Source organism: Carcharodon carcharias, chromosome 8 (assembly GCF_017639515.1).
Source record: "Carcharodon carcharias isolate sCarCar2 chromosome 8, sCarCar2.pri, whole genome shotgun sequence".
Taxonomy (NCBI): Eukaryota; Metazoa; Chordata; class Chondrichthyes; order Lamniformes; family Lamnidae; genus Carcharodon; species Carcharodon carcharias.
In genome coordinates this window covers 140,686,268-140,699,073 of record NC_054474.1, presented here as the reverse complement: position 1 = coordinate 140,699,073, position 12,806 = coordinate 140,686,268, and the positions used below count along the sequence as shown (strand labels likewise).

General features: G+C 47.6%; 1 protein-coding gene across 6 annotated transcripts in view; it reads right to left on the bottom strand.

Moving 5' to 3' along the window:
- The window catches only part of slc31a2 (solute carrier family 31 member 2), a 95,362-nt gene that overhangs the window by 59,113 nt on the left and 23,443 nt on the right, over window positions 1-12,806 (bottom strand). For all 6 annotated transcript variants that reach the window (XM_041193143.1, XM_041193140.1, XM_041193138.1 and 3 more), the window contains exon 3: window positions 9,577-9,757. In XM_041193143.1, coding sequence (XP_041049077.1) covers window positions 9,577-9,757 — 181 coding nt within the window. The remainder of the gene's footprint in view (window positions 1-9,576; window positions 9,758-12,806) is intronic.

Below are 12,806 nucleotides of genomic sequence, written 5' to 3'. Positions count from 1 at the left end.
CTATGACGTTCTGCCGTGTAATCATGGGGAGTTATCCTCAGTGTACTGACTAATATTTATCCCTCAATCAGCATCACTAAAACAGATATTATCTGATCAATACCACAATTCTGTTTGTGAGGGCTTGCTGTGCACAAATTGGTTGCCTCAACAGTGCCCACAGTTCAAAAGTGCTAAACTGGCTGCAAAGAGTTTTGGGGCATTCTGAGGTCATCAAATCTGCAATATAAATGCAAGTCTTACTTTCCTGCCCTAAGGCTCGTCACCCCACTACTGCTCTCAACAATAACAACTTATATTTATATAGCACCTTTAATGCATCAAAGCCTCCCAAGGTGCTTCACAGGGATGTTTTAGGGAATTCTAGAACTTTGGGCCTTGACAAGCGAATGCATGGCAGCCAATGGTGAAGTGATTAAAACTGGGGAGTGCTCAAGAGGTCAGAATTGGAGAAGTGCAGATATCTGGGAGGGGTTTGGAGTTGGAGAGTGTTACAAAGATAGGAATGAGTGAGGCCAAGTAGGAATTTATAAATGAGGAATAGAATTTTAAACTTGTTGCATTGCTTAACCAGGACCAATATAGTGAGTAAACATAGAGTGAATGAAGCTCATTGCAAGTTAGGACACGTGGAACTTTAGAGAATGGAAAATGGAAGGTTGGTGAGGAGTGCTTTCAGTTCTAGAGCCTTCAAGGCATTCTGGAAAATCTACTTCTTGGACCAAGCTCTTGAGAAGCTGTCTTAATATAGTCCCAGAAGGACTTGTGTCAATTTTTAATTGATAACACTCCTGTGAAGCACCTTAGGACATTTAACAAAGTTAAAGGCGCAACATAAATACAAGTTCTTGTAAGAAAGAGTTGATCATATCGCTGCAGAGTTGCAGTCCATATTTAATCTCCATCCTGGCCACTTGCAGTAATTCTCAATGTATGTTGTTAAACCAGTGTTCACCTGTTGTACGCTCTGCCCAACTTTTCACTCAATGGGGACAGAATCGTCCATGCCCTCTGGTCTCAGGCGTGTTTGGTGGCGTTAGTGGGTAATATGGCGAGAAGGCCAAAAATTGGTTCCACAACGTTGTGAAAGCAGTTTGCTATTGTCCACTCAGCCCATCGATGGTGGGCCACGTTTCCTACCATTGAACATCGGGAACCTCATTACAATTTAATCAGCAAATCATTATAAGGCTAGCCCACCGGACTCGGTCCCCCAGCACCGCTGGTTTGTCTGGATGATGCCGGTGTGTTTCACAATAGCAGACATAAGGCAGCGCTCAGTGGGCTGTACTTTAAGGGGAACTCGGAGGTGAGTGCACAATAACATTGTGCAGCACTCATGAGGGTCGCCTGATAGACTTCAAGGCTGAGGTGTGTTGGTGGGTGGGGGGCAAGGGCAAGGGCTGCCATGCAGTTAAGTTGACTTTGGACAGGGAGCTTATCTGCCCACTCAAGCAACACAGAAGCATCCAAGTGCTACCAAGTGCTCCAGAGCTTTTTACCTCTCGGGCACAGACTGCAAATTAATGAGCATTTTAATGGACTGCAGAACAGTTGGATGACTGGGAACGTTGTACACTCTCCTTGCTAAAGCTGTCCATGGAGCAGTCACTGGTGGAGGCACTCACAGTCCCTTGCAATGTCATCATCACGATTTGGAACAGGGTCCCCCATGGTTCAAGCTAACAGTGCAGCCTTGCATTGCAAGTTAGGAGAATGCCTGCACCTGAGCTGAGAGCACAGCATGCAGTCCAATGGGCAAAGTTACCAATAATCAGTCGGGTGGAGTGAGGCAGATGAAGGTGAGGTCTCAGGCAGCCATGCAGAGCACTAATCTCTGGCCATCTAAGTGGTGGCCAACAGTCTCCAGCATGCACGAAGAAGCCTTCAGACTTAACCAAGAGGGGTTCTTTGTACACACATGCTAACCAAGGTGACTCTCTCTTTCATCCTGCAGAAGTATCATGGAGACTGGTGAACTAGCTGTATGCCTCATGGCTTACAGAGAGTGGAGGCAACAGAGAAGAGAGCGACGGAGGCAACTGGCTGTGCAGAGGGAGGAGCAGCACCCTCTGGAAGAAGGGGCGGATGTGGCTCCTGCACATGCCAATCGAAAGGCCACTGCGAGCCGTCATTGGTCAGCACCCAGGTAGACCCAGGGACTATAGACGCCACTTTCATTCCTGCAGATAATTGAGAACCAGTGTCACCGAAGACTACGCATGTCTAGGGAACTGGTTGGTCACATTTGCCAGCCACTGCAGGATTTGACACCAAGGAGACATGGAGGGCATCTACTGCCAGTGGCTGTGAAAGTGACCACAGTGCTCAATTTCTAAGTCAGTTGCTCCTTTCAAGCCTCCACAGGTGACCTCTGTGGGATATCACAAGTCGCCACCCACAAATGCATCCATGAGGTCATGGGTGCCATCTTCGCAAGGGCACACAACTTTGTGCTTTTCACCGGGAGCTGGAGATCCAGGATGAAAGAGCGATTGGATTTGTCCACATCTCTGGTTTCCCACAAGTGCAGACTGCCATCGACTACACTCACATGACGCTCAGATCTTTGTCGCAACATGCGGTCAACTATGTCAACCGCAAGGGCTTCCATTTGTTGAATGTACAACCACCAAAAATGCACCCTGCAGGTGTGTGCGCAGTTTTCAGGGACTGTCCATGACTCCTACGTTCTCAGTTGGTCACAGATCCCTGACGTCTTCCAGGATCCACAGAGGCTGCAGGGATGGCTCCTCAGGGACAAGGGCTACCTGCAGACACCCCGTGTGGCGGCCTCAGACTGCAGCAACGAGAAGGTATAATCAGGCTCATGCCGCAACTCACAACTTGGTGGAGCAGACCATCTGGAAGCTGAAGATGAGGTTCCGGTGCCTGGACTGGTCTGGTTGAACCCTGCAACATAGTCCACAGAGGGTGTCACGCATCGTCATCGCTTGCTGCACCGTTTACAACCTGGTGCTGCAACGGGGAAGGAGCTGGCTGAGGAGGAGATGGAGGAGCTGTACCAGCTTCTGTGTGCCAGGCAGTCCCGGCTGCCAGGTGAATACATCACCCTCCTCTATCGGAAGAGCAACCAGTCCCCTCACACCCACCCCCTCCCACCTCTGGCACTTATTCACCCTGTGCCTTCTTGACCTCCTCCTGTGCCCTCCACTCTCTCTCTCCTTCTCTAAACATCTAAGGGGGGGGGTGGGGAGACAACTCAAGTTGGGGTGAAAAGCTACACCGACATCACCTTCGAGGCATGTGTCAGGGCCATGGCTGGGGTCATCAGCCCCTCAGCCGTAGATGCTGCCTCCAAAATGTACAGCAAAGCTGTAATTTCCTTGAGGTCACAGCGGGAGGTGCACCTGGCCTTTGAAAAGGGGGTCACTGTGGGTGGTACATTTCTGGCGGTGGACCCCTTGAAGGCCACTGCCCAGAGGATCATACTTTCAAAAGTCCTGCCCTTTGTCCCCAGTGGGCTCCTCCCCCCCCACCTCCATTGTTAGGGGAGGTTAGGTCGGGGGTTGCACCGATCCTGCTTGGCCTCAAGGATGTGGCCCTCTGACACAGGTACTCCTTCCGGCGCCAGGTTTTCGTCAGCCTGCTCCGGGAGGAATGCGTGGAGGAGGACTTTAATGTGGAATATGAGAGGGCTGCCTACAGCTTCTTCTGGACTGTAGATGGCATGTGGTGCCATGCTTGCAAGGTGGGGCCCATTCGTAAGAACTGCCCTGCCTCCAAGACTTCCAGCACCACCCAGGTGGTCATGGCTGGCACCTGCGCTCCTCCCCCTGCCACCAGTCCTTGCATGGAGACTTCAATTGGGGGTGTGCGGGGTGGGGGAGAGGGGGTGGATATGAGTGAGCCAGATATCCTGTCCCACTAACATCAAGGCAATTGCCTTATATTCCATAGAGGATTCCCAGACATAAACTGGTTACATTACAAGCGGCAATACACCATAGAGTCATAGTCATAGAGGTCTACAGCACCGAGAAAGGCCCTTCAGCCTAGGCCCATTGCGTCTGCGCCAGTCAAACAAGTACCTAACTATTCTAATCCTATTTTCCAGCACCAAGTATGTCATGGCATAGCAAATACACATCCAAATACTTCTTAAATGTTATGAATGTTTGAATCACTGGGTGATGGTCAAGTGACAGGCCCATCCATTGGGCAGAATCATCCCAGATTTGCACTATGCAGTAGCGGGTGGGTAAAACATTTTACCCACCAGCTACAATGGCAGGTTTTCACACCAGATCATCTCAAACCCATCACATTACTTATGCATTCCTGGGAAACTTTCGATGGGCAATTACCCTGCAATGGGAACCAACCAATACTCCAATTTAAACTGGAGACTTTTAGATGGCTCCAATTCTCTTAGCAGAATAGTTAACAGGAAAAGTTAGAAGAATTAAAACCACTTCCAAGTCCTGGGTAACTAGGGTAACAACCCAACCCCACACTGGACTCCAACCCACCCCCTCCCCCCCCCGTTGCATGCCAACGCACCAAAGTCAACGTTGGTAGGATGGCAGTAGCCTTGGTCCAGAAGACCTTGGTCCAAGACATCACTCCTGCACTGCTGCACGGGCTGAACTCCATGGTTGATGCCATTGTTGGCCTCCAACAGTGTGTACACGAGAGGGGTGCAGGGTCAGCCAGGATACTCGGGCACCCAGAGGGAGGGGGATCTGCAGGTGCACATTCCGGGTCCAGCCGCCCGGATAACTCCGGGCATGTCCAGCCCATCCGAATCCCCACTTCCTGTGGCCCCAGCAGCTCCGACTCCACAAATCAAGGAGGGTATCAGTGCCACACAGCGGGTCCCTGAAAGCAGGCCATGGCCCTCCAGATCTCAGCCCTCCAGAGGACGCCCGTCAAGGTCATCACAGTCAGGGTATAGCTGCCTCCACCTCCGCTGTGGTTGTCTGGGGAGCAGGATTAGGAAGGTTAAAAAGATGTAACTCTTTCCAGTCAAACAATTAAACTAAATTAATAAAATCAGGGATAAAGTAAAAGCAGCCCCTTAAAGGAAAACTGCAAAAACAAAGACAAAATTCAAAGGAAACTTACCAACGTTAAATCAAAATGTGAATAATAGGGTCAATAAAACAGTCCAGTCCCCGCATTGCCCACTGGGCACGGAAGGCCTCGATGGTGCTGGCAGACACCGCATGCTCCCTCTCTAGGGACACCTGGCCGCGAACATAGCTGTGGAAGTGGGGCAGACAGTCAGTTTGGACAACCCCCTCAATCACCCACTGCCTGAATCTGTTAATGGCCAACTTGGCCAGGCCCAGGAGCAGGCTCACGAGGAGGTCCTTCTTCCTCCCGGCCCCCCTCCGCACCGGGTGCCCAAGATCAGGAGCGTACAACTAAAGTGCAAACAAAACAATAGCAAAAAGTTTTTTAAATAACTGAAAAGGGTGTGCAGCCCATAACACTCTATATAGACATGGTCCACGTACTCCACAAGGCCGTAAAAGACGCAGGCATCTTGGGAGTCCGTGAACCGACACAACCTACAGTTGTATGGGGTTGCCACTTGCAACACCCTCCACCCCAGGTCTCTGATGGAAAATGGGAGGACACCCCGTAGAGGGCCCCCCCCACTGGGGACCTCTGCCGCCAGGCGGCAACAAGACACGCCAGAGCGTGTCCGGGCGGCGGGTGAGGGCAAGGAAGTGAAGGGTGTGCAGCAGCAGCCCATACAGGAAACCCCTTCACCCCGTGCTAAAGGGCACAGAGGGCATTTCCATGAGATGACTCGGGCTGTGGGGCACCAGCTCCTGAGGGAGGGTCCAGGGCTTGGGGCCAATGTGGAATTATGTCCAAACGGGTATGCTTGGACAGAAGACCACTGCACACCTGTGCCACCTCGAGACCCAGGATGACGTCGGAGCCAAGCACAAGCGTCCTAAGGTCTTGAATGGCACTGGCCATGAGCCAAATGTCCACTGATGCGGTATGTGCCAACTCCTGTGGAATTATCCAGCCCACTCCTCTGCCACCCAGCACGTCTCTGATCCTTTTCACCCTGGCAGCGACAGCCCTCCTTTCTGCCAGCCACTGAAAAGGGCAGAGGGGCAGATTCCTGAGCAGCGGCTCTCTGATGATAGTCTTCTGATGGCGGAGAGCTGCGTTGTGAGACGACCATGTTCCAGACTTTTGATCAGGTCCTGGTAAAAGACAGGCAATGCCTGCAAGGAATTCCTCCGGTCTACAAACAGGAGCTGCACATCATTGTTCAGGCCGTGCACCTGGTGGAAGAAATACATCGCCAGGGCACACCATCTCGGAGGGGGCTCGACGTAAAGGTATCGCTGCAGGGCCTGAAGACAGCAAATCGCCACCTGGGTGTGCAGGCACGCCAGCGCCTGACCACACTCCATAAGCAGGAGACTCAGAACCTCAGTAGTGACCCAATTTTGTCCCAGAAGTCATCGACAAGCTTTCTCTGGATTTTTGTGACAAAGTCCTGGGGAGGGCTCCAATTTGTCCGCCAGGCTGTCACCTTGCAGCTTCGTCACATCAGGCACCACACTTAAAGTACAGCTGCACTTAGTGCTTCCAGCCCAAGACTGCAGTGAAGAAGACATGGCTCCAAAAGGCAAGAAGACTGCAGCCCACAAGTGCCCTTTGGGTGTCATGGAGGCCGGCTTCTACCCCCGCTCTGACGACAGGAGGGTCAGCTACATTACCACCCCAGCTTGGTAGGTGATGGCAGTGGTGATTAGTGCCAATGTTGCACAGAAGAGGTTGGCCATCTGATGCAGAAAGAGGATGAATCTCATCTGTGCTGCCAGGATAAGGCAACTATCTTATCACTCAACTCACACACAAGTCCATCGCACATTTACTGACATCTCATTCGCTTCCAGCTCAAGGAACATCACCGCCCATTCTCTCACACATACCCTCACATGCCAACTGGCCTCATCTCCTCTAGAGACTGCCTCCTCAGCCCTCGCCATCCTGAGGCCACTTGCGCAGATCAACATCACACACACCCTGGGATACCCTCCTCCCCCAGTATAGCTCTCATCCTCCTGCAGCCTCTTCCCTTGCCTGAGGCCACTTCTCCCCCTTCCCCAAACAAGACCTTGCCCTGCAGCCATTGAAAATCCACATATGGCTGATCTGGTAAAAGTGAAGCAAGGTATGCAAACAAACCTTGAAGTCCCAAGTGAAGTACAGCCCACCAAGTGCACGCCTTATATTTGTTGTTGTGAAACATGGCGTGTTTTCCCGCCAGCGTGGACGGACGATCCAGTGGGGGTGGGGGATGAGTCCGGTGGGCTGGCCTTATAACGATATGCTGATGTATTACAATGAGGTTCCAGATGTCTGATGGTGGGGAATGCAGACGCCATCAGCGGGTGGAGCAGACGATCGCTAACTGGTTTCACGATGTCGTGAAACCGATTTTTGGCCACCTTGCCATATTGTCCGCTCACGCCACCTTACACGACTGACGCTGTGGGGTATGGAAAATCCCGGCCACTTTGTGTTTAAACTTCTGCTTTCTCTGCAGTAGGAGGTCAAGCAGCTGCGATATTAACAAGAGAAGACTGAGTGAAGCCCTTCTTTCCTCCCTCTCACTCTAGTGCACCTTGCAAACTTCAAACCCTGTTTGCCGACCGTGACCATCCAGAGATGCTCCTGTTGCAAACAGAGACTTCTTAAAAGAATTCAGCCCAGCATGACAGTCTCCAGGAAAACAACCAAATCAGCTCTCTACATCTTTAAATCAGAAACACCGGGACCACCAAAGGAAGTTGCAAGACCGCCAAAATTAGTCTGAAGCCAGCCGAGTCACCAAACTACAATGTGTAAATTCCTTTTATTTTTACGGACTCGAATTTGACTAACTTATCCTTCCCCACTATAATCTATGTGTGCATGACTTTTCAGTGTGTGTGAGTGAAAGTCAGTGTGTATTTTATTATTTTACTTGGGTCAGTTTAAGTATAATCTTTTTCTTCGTTAAACTCAGGAGAATCTGCCCAGTTGGCTCTTTTTTGATCACAGTGTGTAAATAAACAGTGAAGTAATTACTATATCCCTTTCAAAACACAAAAATCTGTTGTGGTCAAACAAGGAGAGAGTAAAGAGGGGAGTCATTTGACCACTCATCACCTGATCGTAACATGGGGTTCCACAGGGCTCAGTACTGGGTCCCTTGCTTTTCATGGTATATTTAAAATGGGGTTGGGGGAGGGGGCATGATTAAGAAGTTTACAGATGATACAAAAATTGGCCATGTCGTTGATAATGAGAAAAAAGACCTGTAGATTGCAGAAAGAGATCAATGTAATGGTCAGGTGTGCAAAAGAGTGGCAAATGGAATTCAACCCAGAGAAGGTAATGCATTTGGGGAGGACAAACAAGACAAGGGACTACACAATAAATCTTGGGATACTGCTAAGTGTAGAGGAACAAAGGGACCAAGAAGGGCATAACCACAGACTCCTGAACGTAGTAGGACAGGTATTTAAGGTGGTTAAGAAAGCACATAGGATGCTTTTCTTTATTACCGAAGGTAAAAATATAAGAGCAGGGAGGTTATACTAGAACAGTATTAAGTACTTGTTAGGCCACAGATCAGAGAGTACTGCATCCAGTTCTGGTTCCTGCGTTACCGGATGGATCACGCTAGAGACCATACAAAGAGATTTATAAGAATTTTGCCAGAGAACATCAGCTATGAGGGAAGAGGATAGGCCAGGATTGTTTTTGTGGAGCAGAGAGGCTGATGGGATATTTAATGGAGGTGTATAAAGTTGAATGGTCTTTATAGAGTGGATAGGAAGGACCTATTTCCATTAGCAAAGTGGTTAATTATCAGGGGACATAGATTGAAAATAATTGGTACACAGATTAGGGGGGAATGGAGGGTTGGCTGGTGAGAGTCTGGAACTCCTACCAGGAAGGGTGATAGAGATGTAAACCCTCGTTATATTTAAAAACCACTGGGAAACACACTTGAAAGTTCTGCAGCCTCCAGAGCTGCAGACCAAGACCTGGAAAGTGTGATTAGTCCAGATAACTCTTTCAGCCAGCTTGAATGTGAAGGGCCATTTTATCTTTTTTTCATTCAAGGGGTTTGGATGTAGCTGGCTAGACAAGCATTCATTGCCCATCCCTACTTTGAGAAGGTGGTGATGAGCTGCCTTGAACCGCCACTGTACATGCATTGTAGGCACACCCAGAGTGCTGTTAGAAAGGGAGTTCCTGGATTTCGACTCAGCGACAGTGAGGGAATGATGATACAGTATAAATGGCCTCCTGTATTGTCAATTTTCTATGTTTCTATAAAAAAGGTCAGAATTGTTGGGCCTCCATTTCTAGCGTTTCTATCAGTTTAATTTCCTCTATGCATTTGCCATGAAAAGAATGATTTTGCAACTCAGATTTGGTCGCTGCAATTCAACTGAGAGTAGAACAAGAATCATCAACAGGATGACAGGGTAGAAATTATCACTGGGCTCCAGCTTACTTCTCAAATTCCAGTAGAAATAACATTCATAGATCAGAAATAGGACAAAGAATAAAAATCACCTTTTTAGTGAGGTATTTTGTGCATTTGGATTTATAGGTAGCGTCTCTGCTGTTTCATCTTGGGTGTTTGGTGTTGCTGTCATCAGATCCAATATTTTCTTGTCTAGTTTCACTGTTTCCACTTTTAGGATTTCATAAGACAATGTCATAAGTAGAACAATCACCACCGTCAGCACCATTCCTTCAAGCACAAAAGGAAAATACTTAGTATTGACATGGCGAATTTTTGGTTTCAGGTTTAAAAAAAATGTACAAGGGAATTCCTGAGCTAAAAGTGCAGTTGTACTTTGTGCTCACTGTGTATAATTGGGTCTTTAAGAGACAGATGTCACTTGGACTTCAAAAGAAGTTTTTCACTCTGTACCATCCTCCTGCCCGAAACACTTCAAGAGATCTCTGTTCCTTCAATTCTGACTTCTTGTGCATCACCTTTTTAAATTGCTCAATCATTGGTGATTGTGTCTTCAGCTGCCAAGGCCCTAGATTCTGGAACTTCCTCCAAAAACCCTTCTGCCTCTCTAGCCCTCCTTCCTGCTTTTAGACAATCCTTTAAACCCTATATCTGTAACCAAGCTGTTGGGTCTCTGTCCTAATAAAGCGTTATGTGGCTCAATGTCAATTTGATAACCCTCCTGTGAAACGTTTTGGGACATTTTACACATTGATGCTACCAGATGAATGCAAGTGCATTGTCTTGAAGCATTGATTGTTTCTCCACAGATGCTGCCAGACCTGTTTGGTATTTCCAGTAATGTAAAAATTGTTATACAAATAACAAGAAATGAGCTTTGCTCACAAACTTTCAAGATACCACAACTTCTAAAAGATGCAGATCATTTAATAAAGTTACTGAAGGCCAGTGATATAATTGAGAGAAAAAGTGAAAATGTTATCTCCATGTAGCCCAGAAATTATCTGCATGCTCCCAGCATTTGAATGTTATGAATAATGTCCATACAATGTTATTTTATCCACTATTCTAACAGATATTAACTTTTTAAAAATATTTGTTCATGGGATGTGAGCATCGCTGGCTAGGCCAGCATTTGTTGCCTATCCCTTGAGAAGGTGGTGTTGTGCTGCCTTCTTGAACCGCTGCAGTCCATGTGTTGTAGGAACACCACAGTGCTGTTAGGAAGGGAGTTCCAGGAGCCTGACCCAGTAACAGTGAAGGAACAGCAATACGGTTCTAAGTCAGGATGGTGTGTGACTTGAAGGGGAACGTGCAGGTGGTGGTGTTCCTATGCATCTGTTGCTCTTGTGCTCTTGTCCTTCCAGGTGGTAGAGGTCTCGAGTTTGGATGGTGCTGTTGAATGAACTTTGGTGAGTTCCTGCAGTGTATCTTGTAGATGATACACACTGCTGCTACTCTGTATGAATGGTAGAGAGAGTGAATATTGAAACTGGTAGATGGGGTGCCAATCAAGCAGGCTGCATTGTCCTGGATGGTCACAGAGTCATAGAGGTCTACAGCACAGAAAAAGGCCCTTTGGCCCATCGACTCAGCACCAGTCCAACAAGCACCTAACTATTCTAATCCCATTTTCCAGCACTAGGCCCATAGCCTTGTATGCCATGGCATCACAAGTGCACATCCAAATACTTCTAAAATGTTATGAGAGTTTCTGCCTCTACCACCCTTTCAGGCAGTGAGTTCCAGGTTCCCACCACCCTCTGGGTGAAAAAATTCTTCTTCATATCCCCTCTAAACCTCCTGCCCCTTACCTTAAATTTATGCCCCCTGGTTATTGATCCCTCCACCAAGGGGAAAAGTTCCTTCCTGTCTACCCTATCGATGCCCCTCATAATTTTATACACCTCAATCATGTCCCCCCTCAATCTCCTCAGCTCTAGAGAAAATAACCCCAGTCTATGCAATCTCTCCTCATAACTAAAACTCTCCAGCCTAGGCAACATCCTGGTAAATCTCCTCTGCACTCTCACTAGTGCAATCACATCCTTCCTACAACGCAGATTTCAGAACTGCACAAAGTACTTTAGCTGTGGCCTAACCAGTGTTTTATACGGTTCCAGCATAACCTCCCTGCTCTTATATTCTATGCCTCAGCTAATAAAGGCATCCCATTGTTGAGCTTCTTGAGTGTTGTTGGAACTTCGCTCATCCTGGCAAGTGGGGAGTTTTCCATCACACTTCTGACTTGTGCCTTGTAAACGGTAGACAGGCTTTGGTGAGTCAGGAGGCGAGTTACTCACAGCAGAAGTCCCGGCCTCTATCCTGCTCTTGTAGCCACAGTATTTATATGGCTGATCCAGTCCACTTTCTGGTCAATGGTAACCCCCAGGATGTTGCTAGTGGGGGGCTCAGCAATGGTAATGCCATTGAATGTCAAGGACAGATGGTTAGATTCTCTTGTTGGAGATGGTCATTACCTGGCACTTATGTGGCACGAATGTTACTTGCCACTTATCAACCCAAGCCTGAATGTTGTTCAGGTCTTGCTGCATATAGACACAGACTGCTTCAATTATCTGAGGAGCCATGAATGGTGCTGAACATTATGCAATCATCAGCAAACATCCCCATTTCTGACTTTATGATGGAGGGAAGGTTATTAATAAAATAGCTGAAGATGATTGGGCCAAGGACACTATCCTGAAATATTCCTGCAGTGATGTACTGGAACTGAGATAACTGACATCTAACAGCCACAACCATCTTCCTTGGTGCCAGGTATGACTCTAGCCAGTGGAGAGTTTCCCCCCTGATTGCCATTGACTCCAGTTTTGCCAGGACTCCTTGATCCCACACTCAGTCAAAAGATACCTTGATGTCAACAGCAATCACTCTCACACCACCTCTTCAGTTGAGCTCTTTTGTCCCATGTTTAGACCAAGGCTGTAATGAGGTCAGGAACTGAGTTTGTTGTTTAATTTATTTATTTTAAAAGTGTTAACACTTGCATTAAAATGGGTAGATAAAGTACCTTTAGCATTCATAATTCATATCATCTCTATAACTTACAAAACTGATTTACTGGACTTTGTTCACTAATATGTCCAATGCAAAGATCTGACTCTAAATGCCTCAGTGTTTTGAATTTTGGATTGTTCAATTTTAACAAAAATACCAGGATGTCTGATCACTGAAATCCATGCTATTTTTAATGTGTTATTCTTAAGTCTTTGCTCTTTAATAAATGCACAAAAGTTTGATGGAAAATTAGCACTATTCTGAATAAACATGCATTAAACATACCGTAATTACAGTG